Source organism: Lytechinus variegatus, chromosome 14, assembly GCF_018143015.1.
Source record: "Lytechinus variegatus isolate NC3 chromosome 14, Lvar_3.0, whole genome shotgun sequence".
Lineage (NCBI taxonomy): Eukaryota > Metazoa > Echinodermata > Echinoidea > Temnopleuroida > Toxopneustidae > Lytechinus > Lytechinus variegatus.
In genome coordinates, this window is record NC_054753.1 from 7,815,475 (window position 1) to 7,837,134 (window position 21,660).

Genomic DNA, 21,660 nt, shown 5'->3' on the forward strand with positions numbered 1-21,660 from the left:
CATCATCGTCACCATCATCATCATCCTCCTCCTCCACATCACCACCACAATCACCACCTTCGTCTCTACCGCCATCATTTTTCTCATGATCCTATCACTGTTATATTCAGAATAATCATATTGTGAAATCTTAACCATTATCATGCTACTCATCTTGTGACTGAAAACATTATTTACTCCATGTACCTTGCCTTGTGTATCCATCCGGAGCGTCTTCAGCCATCATAGATGTTGGTCTGTGGAACTCAGAAGACCAGCCTCTGTGTCTTCCAAGGCTGTTACCATAGGAACTTGTCAGCTCTTCCCTCCCTTTTCCATCATCACCTCCACTTGGAGCTCCTCCCTTCATGTCATCGTCACCTATCCCTTGATCATCCAACTCCTTGACTTTTGTTTCAGGTGTCCTAGCAGGTGTCCTAGCACTGTCCTGTTCTGATTGCACTTTTGGCTCCACTCTTGTCCCACCAGCACCCTCGTAGTCATCTTCCTCATCCTCACCATCATCCTCTTCATTGTAATATTCAATGTTGGATCTATAAACAAACATCCCTCCCTCTGCTGCATCAAGTTCCTCCTTCAGGGATGGTATCCTAGGTTTCTTTACACAATCATCTGAGTTCCTGACATCATTGCTTCCAACAGCTCTGAAGAACGGGTTGTTATCATCAAGATCGTCCTTTCTGATTTTCGTTGGTTGAGTTGTGTCTTTCTTGAGATTGTCAGAATAAAGTGAAGGGTCTTCTGCTTCTTGATGAAGTTGCTTCTTTGGTGCAAGTCCACTTTCCTCATCAGGATACTTAGGTGTGTCCGAGTGCTCCTTTGACACTGTGGACACATGTTCGGTTTGTACAACAGGATCAAAGACAATCCCTTGATCATCGTCCTCAAGATCATCCTCAAAGGGATTCCTCGGAAGAGACGGATGAGCCTTCATGCTCTGGGCAACAGAATGTCCTGTATTTGTGCCATCAACCGAAGCTTTACCCTCTCCTTGGGTTGGTGTATTCTCAGTAGGTGACATATGGATCACGATACTGTCCTCAAAGTCTTCCGACTCTTCTAAGACCACTGATGGCCCTTCTTCAATCGTCTGATTTGACTTGGTAGGCACATCCCTTGTCGTTCCCCTCTCCTCTTCATCCAGGCTGCGTAGTAAGTTGGTGCTCATCTCGCTCTCATGGAAGCTTCCGACGTGGTATGGCATGTCAACGGAACTGTTGGGAGTCACCTGAAGAGCACCATCTGGGATGTTGAAGCTTGGTGCTGATGGAGTCAATGGATTGGTCACTTGAAATGATGCTGTTAGATCTTTGGAAAATATAAATACATGTAAGGGAACAAAAGAGATGGAAACCACTTCTACAGTGTATTTATTTCATAAACTGTTCTCATCTTAATGCCCTTTACCCCCCCCCCCCACCCACTATTGAGGTTGTAGTCTAGAATCAAGTACTCATATCACAGACTATATAAAATAAATTCCAACATGTTTTTTGCTGCCAAACACAAAGACAGATTTTAACATGAGCTAGACTAGTCCGAAATATTCAGGAACAAACTATACTTTGCATATTATAATGTTTCATTATTGCTGAATAGTCTTCCTAACAATGCACTCTTGTATTAAACAAAAACAAATTAACCACAAAATGGGATTAAGTTACGAGTCTAAATTCTCCTACTTCCCAATTTAAAAGCTCTATAGATATTTAAAGGGGAAGTTCACCCTGACAAAAAGTTTATTGTAAAAATAGCAGAAAAAATAATAAAAAATATTGACGAAGGTTTGAGAAAAATTCATCATATATTTAAAAAGTTATTAGAATTTCAATTATTTAATTTGTGACGTCATATGCGAGCAGCATTCCTACATAGCGAATGGTAAAAAATCAATGAAATGTCATTTTCTCAGAAAATTAAAAATGTTTTTCACTGTACCTATTGTAGATCAATAGACAAATCATTTCACACACGATCATGAATAGAAAACATAATTAAGTCATCAGGAACCATGAAAAAAATTGAAATTCATGCATTTTATATTACATAACACATGAAGCAGCTGCTTGTTTATGACGTCACAAATTATGAACTCCAATAACTTTCTTATTCTTTAACGGATTTTCCTCAAACCTTCACCAATAGTTTTTACTATTTTTTCTGCTATTTTTACAACAAAGTTTTCTTCAGGGTGAACTTCCCCTTTAACAATCTAAGGACCAATCTTACAAAAAGTTGTAATCAATTAGAATTTAGTCACACCCTATTCCACAAATACACAATTGTAATCAATTTCAAAGTTGTAACTGTTGTATTAAACCTGTTGGGAGCATCTGCATATTGTAATGAGTGGTGTGTTTATTGCATACTTTGGGTGTGGCTATGTTGGGCATTCAATATTAGTACTGTACCAATTCTAAATCCACAAAGATATAGAGACAATTAATCTTGACTTCACAGCCTTTCTCGTTTAAGCGATGTTTGCTGCAACTACTATCTTTCAGCGGCAATTTTTTTAAACATCCTTCAAAATGAGTAAAGAATACCTGTTGAAGGTCTTGGAGAAGTTGTTTCATTTGCCTTGTTGTCACCAGGCGGAGTCCAGGAACCCTTCAACATAGAGGGCGCTGCACCCCAAACATTAAGTAGAGTTGAGTTGTGCGAGAGCTGAAAGGAAAAATTGCCTAGACCTGGAATGTATACATGTGAATAGAAAAGGGAAAATGTATGATTAAAACTGGAAGTGAGCAGGATATGTAATGAATGTGTTTGAAGTATTTATGGAGAGAGATAATGAGAGAATAAAGGAAATTTTTCTCAGCAACACTAGTGTACCTGAGGAGGGGGGTAAGGTGTACAACATTTCTTCAGGAAAATAGCATTTGAAAATGATGATACTAGTTTCCTCTGTTGCCTTTCTTTCCTTTTTTTGGAGAGAGACAGACAGACAAAGAGAAAGAGAGAGAGAGACAGAGAAAGAGACAGACACATCACAGGCAGAACAGAGAGAGCGGGTCAATCAAAACACAACATTACACAACCTTACAATTAACTTTTTCAATGACTTTTAAAATTGTAATGACAATAACACTAAATAAATGCTTATCACTTATTAGTGGCCTGATATACTGATGTACAGCAAACCAATAGAAGTCTCAACCTAGTTCCATGACATTTGCTCCGGCGACAATTGCTCCGAAGTAAATTCCACACATTAATAGAATGAACAACTTCAACCCTGGATTTAATACTAGGCCTATATTCTATCTGACATGTACACTAACCCTAGTAAACCTAACATAACTCTCTATTGCAACCCTAACCCTATATCTTAGATGAAATACAGCCAGGAGCAATTGTCGTAGGAGCAAATGCTGTGTCACCCTCAACCTACCCTGTAGGTAGTTTGTGATGATAAATGGTTGCTCGGGATCCCTAAGGAATGAGTTGCGTCCGTAGTATTGTCTGATGGCCTTGCTATCCCGGAGGATGGCTGACATGTAACTCTCCATTAAACAGTCGTTAAGAGCCAGTCGTACCCAAGCCTGAGAAGGTAAGAAACAAACAGTGAAAGTGAACAAGCTGTAAAAGGGAAACTAACCTGACATCTGGGCCCCATCTAACATAGAGTTATAATTGATCCAATCAATCGTAACTCTATGGAAATCCATCAGTATCATGATTTTTTTTCTACAGGAAGTTTGCAATATGTTATTTGTAAACAAAGGAGAACACACCAAATTGTCAAGAAACCAAGGAATTGATAGATATTCATTCATATCTAGAAAATTTGTGGAACAAACATGCATTTTATATATTGACTTTGCTGGCTTTCCATAGCTATGATTGATCGGATCAATCGCAACTCTTTGAAAGACTGGCCCCTGAGCTCTGTTATACAGAGAGTTACATTACTTACATGTAGATGAGAGCTTTTCTCTTATGACCAAAAATGCTATTCAAATTTGTAGCAAAATTATTCCCTGAATTTGATTTAAATACAAACGTTTTTAGTTTTGTATTTATTCCTCCTTTTCGCCGCAAAATCAGTATCAAAACATTGTTGTTGCTGGAGCAATTAAATACCATAAAACTATATCCATCATTAAGAAAAAAGAATCACTTCCTTTTACTCCAACATGAATTTAAACATGTCATAAGATGAGAAAAAAAGCCATTAGAATACTTACAAGGTTTGAAGAAAAAACTACAATATAATACCGCTTGCAATACACTGAAATAGTGGCTATTCCATCTTACGATGTGCTCCACTCAAGACTGAACGTTTTGGAAATAAACTTTTTTTCTGCATGCAATCCACTTTGCTTCTTCTTTTTTATTGCCTGTATTTGAAGGACAAGCTCAACTAATCTACTTAGCCCTAACTACTAGAGGGCAGACATCATGCATCATTAATACAAACATCCAACTTAACTCAAGGATAATTCATCTTTAATTGGCCATGTTTGCTTAGAAATGTCATAAAACAATTGAATCAGTTAATATACTATCCAATTCTATTCAGAGGAAAAGGTCATTCATTACACACGAGTACAGTGACATGAACAAGTCACTTTGTCCAAGCCTGTATCACATAAACTGCACATACATATCACAGCCTTATCCTTGATCTTTAGAACTAGTCAAATATGTATGCACAAAGATCTAAAATCTAACCTTGGACATTATAATGCACTGTGAATAATCACTCTATTTTACTTGTTTGATTTTTTTTTACTTCAGTGATTTTGTTACATTTTTAGATTTACATGTAGAAAATTCTTCTGATAAATAGAAATACAGAAACAAGAATATGAAAGTTTACAAATGATTGTTGTCATCATCACACTAAAGGCCCAGTCCCACTGCACTAACGGATGCAGAGAGGATATAAAACGGAAAAGAATCTTGCCATCCGTTGGGAAACGTTATGTATTCGTTTTGCACTCTTTGCATACATACGTGTTTCATACGCTCTACATACATATTCATCAAGCCATCAAGCATCAGTCCACTGTGATTTCATTGTTCATTTCCATTGTCTAGAGCAGATGAAAACTGATGGAAATTTTGCTTGTCCGCTGCATCCGTTATGAATACGTCTTGTGTCCGTTGGCCAGTGGGACCAGGCCTTAAAGTGCCATTAAGGTCAAATGAAATATAGTACATAATGTGTAACATTGCATTTTTTAAAGGAGAAATTACATGTACATGCAATTAGCAATTAAGGTCAGTTGCAAACTTTTACAACATTCATATTAAACAGTATATGAAAATTGTTTTTAATTGATTTTCAGAGCTTCATCTCACAAAATGCAAACGAATGAAGCAAGACAAATACATTTTCAAAAAAATCTGACTACATGTAAATACAGTTGTACATGTTTTGACAGCATGTCATTGGGTCATGTAGCATATGTATTTGTCAAGGTTACCAAATCACCAGAAGAAACAAACCAAAAGACCTTGAAAACTTACCCTACAAAATCCAACTTCAGTTTTAATGAAAGATAATTCTTTAATCTGTTCAATGACATCTCTGTGAGTAAACTTCATCAGAAATGGCCAAAATGTCTGAAAAGAGAGACAGATGTATTGTGATTATTAAAAGGGGAGATATACACTGTATCCAATTCAAATATTGGTGGAGGTTTGAGGAAAATCCATCAAGGATTATGAAAATTATTAGAATTCAATTTTTCTAAATTTGTGATGTTATACATGTATGCAAGCAGCTGCCCCACATGTTATGTACAGTAAAGTAAAATGCATAATTTTTTTTTCCAATGGTTCATGACTATTTTCTTATCGAGGGCAGGGGTGATTTTTGTCTGTTGATATAGTGAAGGTACAATCAAAAAGATTGTCAATTTTTTTTACACTGACATTTCTTTGTTTTTTATCACACGATATACATGTATATATTGGGAAGCTGCTTGCATATTCATTTAAAAAAAACAAATCAAATTCTAATAAATTTTTAAATCTTTGATGGATTTTCCTCAAACCTCCCCCAATGTCCTTTAATCATTTTTTCTGCTATTTTAACAATAAAGTTTTTGTCAGGGTGATTTCATTTTTTCCCTTTAAAGGTATCAATAAGGTTTCAATGAAATAAGAAAAATGAGAGGAATGTGTTCAAGGTTTGGCAAAAATGCATCAAGGAATAATGATTTTAATGAAAGAGTGATGATTTTCTTTAATGTTTGTTTTTATCATGTAACATGATATTAGCAGCTTGCTATTATGACTTCCACAGACTGTAAATTCAATATTTAATCAAACCTTATTATGCTTAAACTTTTCTGTAAAAAAATCATCAACAAATCAAAGGCAATACATATTAAGAACTTCCCGTATGTGGCAACACTAAATTGAAACGTTTGAAAATTGAATAATTTTAAAAATATTCCTTGATGAAACTTACTCAACCATATACTTTCTTCATTTTACTTCTTAAACTACCACTTTCTTTTCTCTCTCTGAGAGCTAAAATGTGTTGTGTAATTAATAACGCTACAAATCAAACTGATATCTAATCACTGGAGTCAAATTCTAAGATATTTAGTATCATATTTTTTCTAGTGAAGAAATTTATTCAATCAACTCAACCTTATCCTGTACATGTACAATACTATTTGGACTGCATTGAATCATTAAAGGACAAGTCCACCCCAACAAAAACTTGATTTGAATAAAAAGAGAAAAAATCAACAAGCATAACACTGAAAATTTCATAAAAATCAGATGTAAAATAAGGAAGTTATGACATTTTAAATTTTCGCTTCATTTCACAAAACAGTTATATGCACCTCTCGGTCTGTATGCAAATGAGGGAACTGATGACATCACTCACTCACTATTTCTTTTTTATTTTATTATATGAAATATTTTGATTTTCTCGTCATTGTTATGTCAAATGAAGTTTCATTCCTCCCTGAACACATGGAATTCCATTATTTCAACATTTTGTGCTTCTGGCAAGGAGGTCCTAATCATCAAATTCGTAAAAATTGAAATATTGTACAATTCAAACAATAAAAAACAAAAGAAATAGTGAGTGAGTGACATCATTGACTCTCTCATTTGGATGTAACTGGCTCGTTTAACTATTTTTTTAAAAATAAGCAAAACTTTGAAATGTCATAACTTTCTTATTTTTCATCCGATTTTGATGAAATTTTCAGCATCGTCTTGTCTGATTTTTCTCTATTGAATCAAATCAACATTTTTCTGAGGTGGACTTGACCTTTAACTCACAAAATTATACATCCCCTAATCCCCAAGATCAACTTTAATCTCCCATTCTTCTGAAAGGGATATGATCATTTCCTTAAAGACAATTACTAGCAATACTGAGGATTAGAAGAGTAGATGCCATGTCAATGACACATTTGACAATGGAAAGCTACTTATCGTATTCATAACAGCTTGGTAACAAAGTATCATAATGATCAGAAACTGACTTACTAAATATTTTACAATGTGATATGATAGGTATGTTAATTTTCTGTACATGCATGTACATGGAGGAACAGACACATGCAGTCGAAATTCTGCATGCATCATCAACTACAGACAGTTTAAAAATTCATAAGAAATATACCATAACTTTTTGTATTATTTTTCATCCATTTTGGTGGCATTTTTGGTGTATTTTGCTTACCACTATTTAATTCTATTTGATCTGTTCAATTCACATCACTTTACTTGCAAATTGAGAAAGTCTAGCACACCTTCTGGGCTGTGTAACATAAATGCAATGCGACAGTCATGGATGACCTTTATAATCATGACCGGTGCCCATTACTTGTGCTAATCGGCATATATCCCTCGCTGACTTAGCACCTAAGAACATGTTCCAGTCGAGTATACAGTTGTGCGTAACTTTATAGACAGATTTAATAATGATATAATCATCAGCATCCCGTCTTACAAAGAGTTGTGTTTAACAAATTTTCGGCATTACTCCTATTTGTTTAAGATCAGTATGCTCGATCTGTAATGAAATGAATAGTAATGAGTCAGAAATGAGTCAGAAAGAAGAGGATCAAGGGTATTTGAATTCCAGTTCATCGTGGCTTAACCGTGAACCAGAATAGCCTGGTGGTTGAGTCGCTGCCCGGAAAGCAGTAGATGGCAGGTTCGAATCCCACTGGTTCCAATTTTTTCTGACTTATGATTTATGATTTTCATACAGATCGAGCATACTGATCTTATGATTTTCATTACAGATCGAGCATACTGATCTTAAACAAATAGGAGTAATGCCGAAAATTTGTTAAACAAATTATAATCTCCTATAAAAGCCTCTTAATTTACTATCTATTGTCCACGGCGGACGGCATTTGAATAGTAATGAGTCAGAAAGAAGAGGATCAAGGGTATTTGAATTCCAGTTCATCGTGGCTTAACCGTGAACCAGAATAGCCTGGTGGTTGAGTCGCTGCCCGGAAAGCAGTAGATGGCAGGTTCGAATCCCACTGGTTCCAATTTTTTCTGACTTATGATTTATGATTTTCATACAGATCGAGCATACTGATCTTATGATTTTCATTACAGATCGAGCATACTGATCTTAAACAAATAGGAGTAATGCCGAAAATTTGTTAAACAAATTATAATCTCCTATAAAAGCCTCTTAATTTTCTTACAAAGAGTTGTGAATAAACTATATGGAAAGCCATCATTATCATAATTTTTCATTCTGAAAATTTGCACAATGTTCTTTGTTAACAAAGAGGAAGTACATGGAATGGTCAGGATAAGGGTGAATGCATGAGTATCTATATAACATTTGAAACTTGTAAATATGCATTTAAATGTTGGTGTTGCTGGCTTTCCAGTTGTGGTTGATCGGATCAATTGCAACTCCTTGTAAAGGCCACCGCACACCTTACGACTGTTCGCGATCCAATTTTGGAACACATCGCACTTTGCTCATTTTTTTTAAATGTAAATGGAACATATCATTTTATTTGAGGCTAAAATTAATTGAAAGAATACTAATATAACCATTTTGAAAGATTGCAAGCCTTTATTTTGGAGTAAAGGCCAAATCAGTTTCAAATCGTAGCCAATCATATGACTGCTATGACGTCATTATGACTAGATATCAAGTTTGCTTTTATTCTAAGAAGGATGATAGCATAGACACAGATTTGAACATAGGTATTCGTACAATGATTTCCAACATTACACATGAAGATATTCCAAGTCTCAATATTAGCATCAAATTCTACTAGGTTTTATCCTAATATTGAGTCGCAGACCAATCATAAGGTGTGCGGTCGCCTTAAGACGCGGCCCAGGTATCTCACCTTAGAAGAGTACGAATCTTTCAACTCATGGAGGAGGATGGCTTCCATCACATTGCAGAATCTGTTTGCTGTGTCACCACTGTTGAACATAAACAATGTATAAGGAATTGATAACGTTTGATTTATTTTGGTATTCTTTGGATAATCAACAAAAAGGGGATGTGAAGGGGTGATCGTCCCTCAAAACTTCTAGGGATTACATTAATCTATGACCATCGAAGGCCATGGTCAGTATATCGTAGTGACTAGCCTCAATGTCCCCCTGTCATTGGCAACTAGGATTATGAGTGTCTTAATTCTTGTTTTTTCAATTAGTGCTTTAGTGTTGTACACATACTATACACATGTGTCTTTAAAGAGAAGTGGTCTCGCTTTGCCATTAATAAAAATTTAAGGCTTGACCCTATGACAAATAAACATATTTCCGACAGACACAGGGTCCTACAGAGTTATTCAGGCAGGTTGTGCACACATTTCTTGAATTCGTGTGCAACCTGTTTTTATAGCATCAAGCGTAACCCTTATCCAACTCCCTCCACCCTTGTAGTATACTCAGAGGGAATTTCCCTTTTATAATCCTAATCATTTTATTTTTACAAATGATTTGAAGACTGCAGAACAATAAAATTCTTGAACATAAAATCATGCACTCTATATGTTTAATTCACAGACACGTAGATTTACCACTATTTGTTACAACTCTTGCAATGGTCTATCACTGTACAACTATTATAAAAAACAGAATGACATACCTTCTGATGGCTGAATCAAGACTAATGTGGTCTCGCTGCAGCTGGAGAATGTATAGGAGAAAAAAAAGGAAAGAAATTGAAGCATGAAGTTAAACGTATCATTGTTAAAAGTTATATAATCAAAATGAATATCCATCAATATGTACAATACATTGTATGCACAAAATGCGCTTCCATGACATTTGGTTCGGTGACAATTGCTTCGATCTGCACATTAAAACCAAACATAAAACCTTAACCCTAAAATTTCTTGAAATATTCTGAAGCAAAAACTCTAATACAATTATAACTCTAACCGTTTGCCCCCTGAGCCTATATTAAGACTGGAGGAAGTGTCCCAGGAGCAAATGTTGTGTCACCATGATAGGCATATTGATTAATGATCAAATGATAGGCAATCTGCATGCAAAACTGGGCAATTAACATACACTTTATTGACAAGTGTACATATATACTGATTTATTATACAAGTCTTGAATCATTCCATGTCAGATAAGCTCACATTATGACATACAGTGTAAGTTCATAATCTCAAAATATGCTTTCAAGCATTCCTTATAGAATGAGACCATTTTAGAGAAAATTGCTTTATAAGAGCCAACTTCAAAGGTGCATAATGCTTTAAGGACACAGCACACCTGATTGGTCCGGGACCCAATTTTGGAATGCAACGTACAGTAGAAATTGATGCCAATATTGATAAATGGATTTTTCTTACTGTGTAATGTTCTAAATCATTGTACAGATACATGTACCTATCATCAGAATAAAAGCGAATCTAATACATGTATGTAGTCGTAATGATGTCACAGCAGTAAGCCAGTTCGTAGTTCCTTTCTGCGCATGATCAAAAGATTCTACGCATGATCAGAAGAAGGTCATTTGTACTAAAGTGACATGGTGCTTTAAAATCTAATGAGATAAGCACCAACTTTGATGTCTTGATTATTCATATATTCTTTTGAATTGTCATTTTTATTTACATCCACAAAAAACAACAATGCTTCCACGAACGACTGGTATTTCACAGTTCGTCAAGAAGTACATTGTGCAACATGCTAAGATATGCATTCAAAGTAGGAATGCAACAAATACCTTCATTAAGTGTTCATAGGTGTGCTATTCTAGTCACCTCGTCTATTCAATTTCTTCATCCTGCTATGTAAGGAAAGCTTACGTAGTATCTTGCTTTGAAATCTGCCTATCATGATGAAAGAAATGAAAGGTCATTTGACCAAAATTGCCCATGAAGTAACTACGAACTGGTCTATTGTTCGATTGGCTATAAAGATTTGAAACTCAAATCAATTTCTTCTATGTTGCATTCCAAAATTGGGTCCCGGACCAATCAGAAGGTGTGCCGTGTCCTTAAAGCAAATTAAAGGTTTGCCATCATCCAAATTGTTATATCAGTATTCTTTCAGTTAATTTTAACCTGAAACCTGACTGATCAAAACAAAATTTGAAGAGAATCTGAACAACCACCCAAGACCTTGTTCTCCTGAGTTTTTCATACAGTTGTGTATGACTCGCAAAGAGCTTTATGATACCCCCCCTCCTATTATCATTTGATTACATGAAATTTCAAAATCTATTACCTTTTTGATAGAAGATGCTACTTCTTTGCTAAGGGTCAGCTTGATAGCCATTTGCCTTGCGGCCTCCACTTCATCTTGACCTAATACATAAAAATGAATAATGATAATACCGGTAAAATGATAAATTGTTCTTGTACAGCACATATCAAGTACAATTTAACATCTCTACTCACTTTCAAAGGGACTTGGGATGTTACTACCATTGGCTTTGGCCCGGCAATCCTTTCACAGTGCACAAGTGCAAGCATTTTACAGAATAATTCCTGCCATCCTTATCAGGAACCTCGGTGGAGTGCAGAAACAACATGGATCAATTTCTTGCAGAAGGAAATTATGTCGTGGCAAGGATTCATGTACGTATATAAGTCCCCTCCACTAAAACTTAATAAAAAAACATGTTGATATGGTTGATACTGATGTCAGATAAACTTTTATAAGCATATTATAAGCAGAGCATCACCCAAAGTACGACCCAAAATCGTTGTATCGAGTCGAGTGAATGCATAAGTTTAGAAGTGTTTGCTGCAGCATAGATCTACACGTAGATGGGGATTGAGCTACATGTACTCGATTCTGACTGCAATTCAATACAATTCAATTTAACAAATAAGTGTTCGGAATTCTTTATGAGAAGTCATCGAGAGGCAAATAAGTTATTAACTTTTAATGCCTACATCCAAGGTATAATAAACATTTCTTCCAAAAGCATTATTTACGAAAATTAGGACATAAAATTTACAATAATATGGAGGTGATAACTCTAAAAGCACAGGTTGTCATGAGTGCACTGTAGAAACATAAAGACATAATACTACTTAAAATGACAAGAAAAAAAATAATAAAATGTACAATGCATAACCCCCAAAAAACAAAACAAAAAATGGCAACTTATAAATCCGCAGTATGATATATGAAACAGTTACCGGTAATTACAGATCTACATGTACATCAACCAAGCATCCCAAACTGAAATTAGTAAAACCGCTTAATCTAGGGACCAGACATAATATTTTCTTTTTCTTGTTTAATAGTTGCATCTTAAAACACTGCATTTCTGATGTCCCTAGAAAATCAGTGACTGAATATAGATCTACTTGCACATGTCAAACAACCCAAATGACATCAAACTTGAGTTTAAGAACCAAATTACAAGCATAAATCCATAACATAATCTAAGCAATGAGCAAGCTAGTCTAAGTACTGAAGAAATCTAATATTGTGCTGTCTTTCTGTTAATGCCCACAATCATTATATTGATTATTACGGCAATTGAACATCATCAACCGCGTAGCCAGGATTTCATTTTGGAGGGGACGGTAAATGCACGCGAAGCGTGCCAACACTTACAGAGCGCGTGAAGCGCGCTCTCTAGGGGGTGGGTGCAGGGAGGGGGAGTTTCCCCCTCCCCAGCGAAGTGCAAAGCTTTCGATGTTTCATAAATTAAAATGAAAAGGAGCCGTCTCTCATGTCTGTAGTATATCAGCTCCAATTCAGTTGACTATATTCTGACTTTGAACCTTGTTTTAAAAGTGATTGTGAACGCACAAAAAAGGAATACAATGGAGGAAATTAAAAAAGTAATAACCCAGCGCGAAGTGTGGAAGCTAAAGTGTTTCGTCAATTTTTTTACCATGATAAGGATCCCGAGAAAAGTGTGTTCTCAAAGACATATTGAATAGTTCCCTAGGAAATATCAGAATTTATTACAAACAATTTAGCAACAGTGCATATCTTTAACTCGCAAAACAGTGGAGAAGAAGTGTGTATGCCGGGCAGAAGATATTCCTCCCCGCCCAGAGCAATTCAATTCTGAAATTTCAAAGGGCGGACGTTTCATCAAATGCAGATATCTCCAATACCCCCATCGGCTCTAATTCAATTTATTTTCTAGAACTTCATTACAAGGAAAATGGTGCGCAAAAAGTTGAAAGTTCTGGGATTTATTGAAATTAGATAAAAAAAGGATGCCTTTAATTATTTCTTTGACTTATCCTGAAGCGCTTCATTTTGAATTATAAACTTACGTCAGTTACGTGTCATTCAAAATTTCAAACTGAGGGCGCAAAATAGGACAGGAGATGAACGTGCAGGGAAATGACATGAAGTTTAATAGAATTTGATAAAAAGATATTGTACTTTTTTATTTAATATGACAAGAATGTTATACCTTCCTCTTTTTAATTTAGGAACCTGTTTGCCCCCCAAATTATGGTCGTTTAGTAATGAGCTGAAAAGCGGAGAAGCTGACTTTATGGAAGTGATGGCAGAAATTGATAAAAATATATACCCACCCAGAGCCAACCAGACCAGAAGTTGCACAATCAATTTAAAAAAAATAGATTACTTCACATACTTTGGCCTAACCTTACTCTAATTCCACGCCATAATGCATACATTTGAACTTTAACTGGCAAGAAACAAATGTAGCTGATGTGGAAAAACAGGGTTTAGATAGACAAAGGGTGGGGGAAACAATAGAGATCTTCAATATTGTCATTTAACCGCGCGCAGCGCGGAAGCATATGTATAAATTCAGAGCAAGAGTAAAGGAGTTTCACTTTTAAGAAAAAAAATTAAGAATAAAAAGGAAAACAAGTGGAATGCCTCTGGCCATCTCACCTGCATCACGCGGTTCAATATAGCAGCAGTGCTGACTTTGAAAACTACTCTAACTCGCACAAGATGTTCAGTGATACATGGTTACTCTTATGTCCACTTTTTATGAACTAGACCAATAAACTTAGAGATATGATGGTTATTCAACAAAAAACCCCAACATGGCCAAAGTTCATTGACCTTAAATGACCGTTGACCTTGATCATGTGACCTGAAACTCGCACAGGATGTTCAGTGATACTAGATTACTCTTATGTACAAGTTTCATGAATCAGATCCATAAAATTTTTAAGTTATGATGGTAATTCAACGGATACACCCAATTCGGCCAAAGTTCATTGACCTTTGACTTTGGTCATGTGACCTGAAATGCGCACAGGATGTTCAGTGATACTTGATTACTCTAATGTCCAAGTTTAACGAACTAGACCAATAAACTTTCAAAGTTATGATGGTAATTCAACAGATACCCCTGATTCGGCCAAAGTTCATTGACCTTAAATGACCTTTGACCTTAATCATGAGACCTGAAACTTGCACAAAATGTTCAGTGATGCTTGATTACTATTATGTCCAAGTTTCATGAATCAGATCCATAAATATTCAAAGTTATGATGGGAATTCAACAGATACCCCCAATTTGGCCAAAGTTCATTGACCCTAAATGACCTTTGACCTTGGTCATGTGACGTGAAACTCATGCAGGATGTTCAGTGATACTTGATTAACCTTATGTCCAAGTTTCATGAACTAGGTCCATATATTTTCTAAGTTATGATGACATTTCAAAAACTTAACCTCAGGTTAAGATTTTGATGTTGATTCCTCCAACATGGTCTAAGTTCATTGACCCTAAATGACCTTTGACCTTGGTCATGTGACATGAAACTCTCATAGGATGTTCAGTAATACTTGATTAACCTTATGGCCAAGTTTCATGAACTAGGTCCATATACTTTCTAAGTTATTATGTCATTTCAAAAACTTAACCTCAGGTTAAGATTTGATGTTGACGCCGCCGCCGCCGTCGGAAAAGCGGCGCCTCTCTGCTATGCAGGTGAGACAAAAACCAAAAAGATACCTTTTTCCATTTCCTCCCTTCCCTTTTTCTTTTCTTTCTTTTTTTTTCTTTTTGGGGACTTTTTGGGGGGGTCGACCACCCCAATCGCCCCATAAAAAAATCATGACAAAAAAAATGTGGAAAGGAAATAAAAGGAAAGATAGAAATATGTCAAAATCTATCACAAAATTTGAAATTTAGATAACAAAGTGGTTAATAATTGCCTGTTTTGGGGACTTTTTTTTGGGGGGTCGACCACCCCAATTGCCCCATAAAAAAATCATGACAAAAAAAATGTGGAAAGGAAATAAAAGGAAAGATAGAAATATGTCAAAATCTATCACAAAATTTGAAATTTAGATAACAAAGTGGTAATAATTGCCTGTTCGCTTTGCTCGCTCACAACTTTTTAATACATTTTACCCGATGCCATATCTAGCTCCTTCAAAATTGACTCAATACACCATTGCCATTGAAAGACATGAATCCTTTCCTGTTTGTCCTATCAAGCACATAATTAAACTTCGCCAAGGAATCAATAACCCCTTGAAAATAGGATTCATGTCTTTTAAAGGTAGGCCTACCATAAACATAATTTATTTTACATAATTACAAGTTCTCCCAATTAATGATGCAAATCTTCTTGCTTTTGTTGACAAAGGGCTTCTTTTCATACTTGTTAAGGAAAATTCAAAAGTAAAAGAAACAAAATAATTAATGTAAATGGATAACAAAATTTGTAAATGAAATTTTACAGCATAATTCGAAAATTATGACAAAGATAATGAAAAGGAAGTCTGCATGATAAGCAAGAAATGAAGAAGTATGAATTATGATGATCAAATTTCTCATTGCCGTCATTTTGGCGCCTCTTTTTGAACCCCTGAAAAAACGTCCCGTGTTCACTCAAGCATGAACAAAATTTACTTTTCTCAACAGCGTTTCAAAGATAAGATTTCAGAGCATCATTGAGACCACTCCTAGTACCAATGAGGTCCAAACATTACATGTATGGACCTCATAGGCGACATCAGTGCTAAAATTGGGTTAGAGATTTATGTGGATCTAAATTTATTGTAATTTCAACAAAAGTACTAGCTAAATTTGAGGCTTTTGTTGAAATTTTGCTTTAATGATACATTAATGCTTCAATAAGAAACAAAAAATTGAAAGAAATGAAGGGGAACTTACATTTTGACGACTTTTTCCTGATTTTCTTGGCAGTTGTCCTTCACTTCTGACTCTCGATCGGACCTGATATGCAGATCACGTATACGCGTTCTCGTCAGGTGATCGGTCGGTTATTCTTTTCGCCAGATGTTGATAATTATATATTTCATAACGCAGCGTTCATCGCAAATTTAGCTGAAAGAGATTGAAGTTGAACAGCGCAAGCTTTAATTTATTCAGAAATAACGTTTGATTGCACAAGTTTCGCCTCGGACATTTAGGATCATTTGGTCCCATATTGGCGTAACTACGGGGGGGGGGTGTCCCTACCACCGTCCACACCGGGCGTCCACAAGCCAGCAATTATCTTTTTTCTCTTTTTTTAACCAAAATGCTTCCCCCCAGAAAAAAAGAACCAGGGTTAAAGAGAAAGACAATTATGATAGAGGAACACAAAATACTTTATTTTTTCAGCTTTTAATGCATCGACTTATAATCAAATATTAAATGGGGCTTAGAACATTTTTTAAAAAGTCAATTAATAAAAATATTCCGCTCTTCGGGATTTGAGCTTTCATGAAATATCCGATCTTTTTCATGATTACCGAAAATACTTCAAATGTCAAAAAAAAAATTATCGGTGTAGTAGCTGATACCTTGCGCCCGCCTTAATTATTTTAATGTTGAGATACTTTGCTTTAATTTAATGAATTCCTAAAAGCATTAATTCTCAGATCATTTGTCGCAATCGAATGATTCGATTGGTAAGCTAGTTGTATAATTATTATGATTCATGAATTGTTTAAAATGTGTCTCTCTATCAGTTTTGAATATTTAAAAAAATGTCAGCTCGTGCTTTTTGCTCGCAATATTTTGATTAGTAAGAAATTCTTGTGTATGCGAGTTTGATACATAAATAACTAGAGAGAGAGGGGGGGGGGGGTGTCCCTCAGCTACTTGTCCTTGCTTATTCCAATTTTTTTATTATGCTCGTGTTGTGAGTATTTCAAAGTCTTTTCTTTTTCTCACCCTTTTTATTGTCTCGGAGCTTCCCTCTATTTCTTTGCTACGATGTATAGCCCATCTTACTTGTTTCATTTTTTTATGTTCTCATTTCATTGAAAACATAATTATTAAACTGACGTAGAAGACTTTACAACAAAATTTTGATATTGTTTTTTCTTGTTTGTTTGGCTTTCTTTTTTCTTCTCCTCAGTCCTTTTTCTAATTAGTTTCCCTTTCCTTATTTTATATTATTTCATTTCATGAGGCATCCGCCAACTTATATACAACAACAAACGTTAGAGGCGGATATCCAGTAAGGGGGCGTGGTGGTGTGCCCTCTAAAAAGAGGAAAATAGGAAGGAAAAAAAGCAGGATTTATCTTGGTGAAGATGATAGTGGTGGTGATGGTGGCGGTGATGATGATGATGATGATGATAATAATGATGGTGGTAGTGGTGATAAAGATGAGAATGAAGTTGGTGACGATGATATGATGATGATGTAATTTTGTCTTTAAAAAAATAATAGTGCAAAGGCGAAATCATTTAAAGTTTATTATGAAAATAGCAGAAAAAAATAATTTGAAAAATTGTACGTATGCGTATGGAAAATCTATCCCCCACCAAAAAAGAAAAAAAGTGAGATTTTGTTTTGTTATTTGTGACGGCGTAGGCCTATGCGAACAGCTGTGTGATATAATTATGGTAAAAAAAGTAAATGAAATGCCAAGAAATACATGATAATGACTTTTATTGTACATTCAGTATATCAGTAGATAAATTCATACTCGTTCCAAAAAAAGAAGAAAGTGGGTATATTATGGACCATTAAAAATGGGCAGTTGCTCTATATATTATATTACATAGAATATATAGAGCAACTGCTCGTGTGTAGCGGTAAGTTATTCACCTGATCTACATAATTCATGCGGCGCACGGCGCGTGCGCAATGTTTAATAATTATTGTTGTGAATACAATGAATGTCATCAAAAACATAATAACACAGATCAAATAGTGCCAGCTCGACGCGCAAAATGAGAAAAAAATATATATTTTCTGCCCTGATAATTTGATAACCCTAACCTAACCCAATTTCTAAGTATTTTTATCATAAACAGGATAACTATATACAATGATTGAAATTAACTTTATATTCTTTTGCGAACAAAATGAATATGAAAGACAGCTTTTTGATAAAGAACACAGTTTTAGAGCGTTAGAGCGCGATTTATACCTACAACCGCTAACATAGGCGGATCCAGGGGGGCCGAGGGGCCCGGGCCCCCCTATTGGCGGAGCAAAAAAAGAAAAAAAAAGAAAGGAAAAAAGAAAAGGAAGGGAAAAGAGAGGAAAAAAGAAGAAAGGCAAACATAAGAGGAGGAACATGATTAAATGAAATAACATTAGGGGAAGACTCTGAAAATAATTTTTTTTTTAAATCTATTTGTTAGGATAAAAAATTTTCGCTCGCGCTTCGCGCCTTATTGTCTTTTAGGGTATTTGCATATCTTGCTCAATATGGAGCTTGAAAAATCAAACTTTGAAGTCATTATACAAAACATATTTCAGCTGGGAAATTGAACTTTCATTATTTTGTTTCATTTACAAATTGATTTTTAAAAAGTGCTCTGTAAAAATGTCTGTGATATCATCTGAACATTATCATTTTCTGCTTGCGCTGCGCGCTCGCAAAATTTGAATTTTCAGGTACGTATTATTTTCCTGTATTCCATAAAGTTCTCAAAAAGTTCCCTATTCAGGTCAGATTGTTAAAACGTATCAGCTAGCGCCGCACGCTATAGCATTTGGATTAGTCGGTTATGTATATCCCAATATTAATTCTAAATCAAACTAATTTGATGACAGTTTATCAAAAACTTCGACTCGCGATTTCTGCTCGCATTGATAGATATATAATGCCTCTTAATTATGCATAATTACAAAGTGCTTTAAATGTCCAGTTTTCAGGCCATAAAATTAACACATTTCGCGCTCCCATGCGAGAGAAATAGGAAGATGGTCATCAATTTCATATGATGACATAATGCCCTCATAGCATGTTCCGGTCCTATGTAAAAACTCAAAGTAATAAAAATAAAATACATCAGCTCTTTTTTAACTGTGATCCATCACAATTCACAATTTTCCCACAAAGTGTTTGCATTACAGAGCTTAAATTCACCCTTTGTTATATCATATATTTTTAGCTCGCGCTTTGCGCTCTCTTTATTGATTTTCATGATAAGAAAGTTACTTAGAATACCCAAATTCTAGGTCGAAATCTAAAACACACGTTAATTCAGATACGCAGATTGTTCTCTATTTAAATCATTATACAGTTTCAGATCACAATATCAAAAAGTGTCTGCTCGCGGATAAATAACTTATCCTTTTCATGATAAAACATGAATAGTGCGTCCAGAATCTTTCCCCATAATTTTGTTTACCCATCACATTTCTCCTATTTTCTCCTCCCTTTTATTTTCCATTAATTTTTCTTTCGTTCACTTTTTTTCTGTCCTCTTTTCCCATAATTTATTTTACCCATCACATTTCTCCCTATTTACTCTTCCCTTTTATTTTCCATTAATTTTTCTTTCGTTCACTTTTTTTCTGTCGCCTTTCCCCTTCTAAGTTCTATTTTTTTTTCTCGTCTCACCGCTTTTCCTCATCCCCAGCCCTCGATCGACGCCCGTGCAGATTCGCAAACAATATCAAGAGTATATGTCTACTTGCAAGGGCGGAAATCTCTCCCCAAAGGTAGGGGGACCAGGGGCTGGAAAATTTGACAAGCAAAAAACAAACAAAAAAAGAAGGTTTATCACCCTCTAAAGAAGGTCATCTTGACCCACCGAAAAATTTGACAAGCAAACAAGCAAAAAAAAGGGGGCATGCTTAAAGTAAGATCGTCTCTTCCAAAATACATTTCGAATTTGAACGACATGACCAAAAATAGTAGGGGGACATTTCATAATGTGCCCCCTACTATTTTGGGTGAGGGGACATGTCCCCCGGCCCTGGGGTTTGCGCCCATGTGGGTGGGGGTGTTGCGCCTCCCTATCGGGATCATATCACAGCGAGTATACACTCTTCCATATTGGAAGAGTGTTTACTCGCTGAGATTTCGATCTCACACATAATTTTATAAAAAAAAATAGAACAGCTACGCCTTGAACACAGGCCAAAATGCCTAACGATTTCTCCGCGGCATTAACAACTCTCGTAAAGGGCGCTCCATTTATAAATAACGTTGCATGAACAGCTCTCTATGGCGACGAAATTTACCGCGGAATTGCAGCCAGCAGCGTGGGAAATTGGCAGAAAATTCAAGAAGAGAACCGGTGAGTACCGATTTAACAGTATTCATGTATTAATTAATATTTATTTAATCATAAGAATAATTTTTTTTTACGGAAAGAAAGCTTAGTTCTAAGCTAGGGCGGCCCAAATGCGCGTGAGTGGAGTCCCAGTTTCTTAACACGGGTAAGTATTGCGGTGTCGCCTAGAGTGATTGAGACCAATAAATTTGAAAAAAAAAATTTACAGACTTTTCAAAAATTCAAAACTGTCCCTTTTTTAATATGTACTGTATATATAAATATCCAAACTTCATTAAATTCATAATCTAGATCAACCTCTCCAATCCACATGATCCATGACGCACATGAAGACTTTTTGATCAGCCGCTCGACTTTTTTCTTAACTATTATTAAACCATAATTTTACCAACTAATAATTCAGCGTGTGGGACCGTTATGAAACAAATTAGACGGTGACACAGAGGAAAGTAAGATAAAAGCTACCAATTCGCATTCAGCTCAAAATATCAAGAATGTTGTGGCAACTAGAAACTACAAGAAGGCATATGACTTACGTTTCTTTCCAAACAGGCTCATTTTATCACTTAAATGAGAGTTGAAATTACGACATAACCACAGAGATGTAAGAACATAACAGACAGAAAATAAATTCGGCAGGCCGACCGACTGAGGCTTCAAATTGACAAAATAAGAATGAGAGCTCTTGCGCTTTGCTGTGATGTGCCGTCGCAGTCTTTCAGAGAAAGCCATTTTAGACCCCCCCCCCCCCGAAAGGCAAAGAAAACAAAAAATGAACAAGACAATTTTTTGATGGGTAGG

General features: G+C 35.6%; 1 protein-coding gene across 3 annotated transcripts in view; it reads right to left on the minus strand.

The window, feature by feature from the left end:
- LOC121427500 (pleckstrin homology domain-containing family M member 1-like) overlaps positions 1–21,485 on the minus strand; it is a 37,433-nt gene extending 15,948 nt beyond the window's left edge. For all 3 annotated transcript variants that reach the window (XM_041623925.1, XM_041623924.1, XM_041623923.1), the window contains exons 1-8: positions 21,396–21,485; positions 11,671–11,750; positions 10,073–10,113; positions 9,321–9,399; positions 5,479–5,574; positions 3,395–3,545; positions 2,547–2,690; positions 187–1,308 (exon numbers count right to left, since the gene is read on the minus strand). In XM_041623925.1, the coding sequence (XP_041479859.1) occupies positions 187–1,308; positions 2,547–2,690; positions 3,395–3,545; positions 5,479–5,574; positions 9,321–9,399; positions 10,073–10,113; positions 11,671–11,750; positions 21,396–21,417 (1,735 nt within the window). In that variant the 5' untranslated portion in view covers positions 21,418–21,485. The remainder of the gene's footprint in view (positions 1–186; positions 1,309–2,546; positions 2,691–3,394; positions 3,546–5,478; positions 5,575–9,320; positions 9,400–10,072; positions 10,114–11,670; positions 11,751–21,395) is intronic.
- Positions 21,486–21,660: the final 175 nt, after the last annotated feature.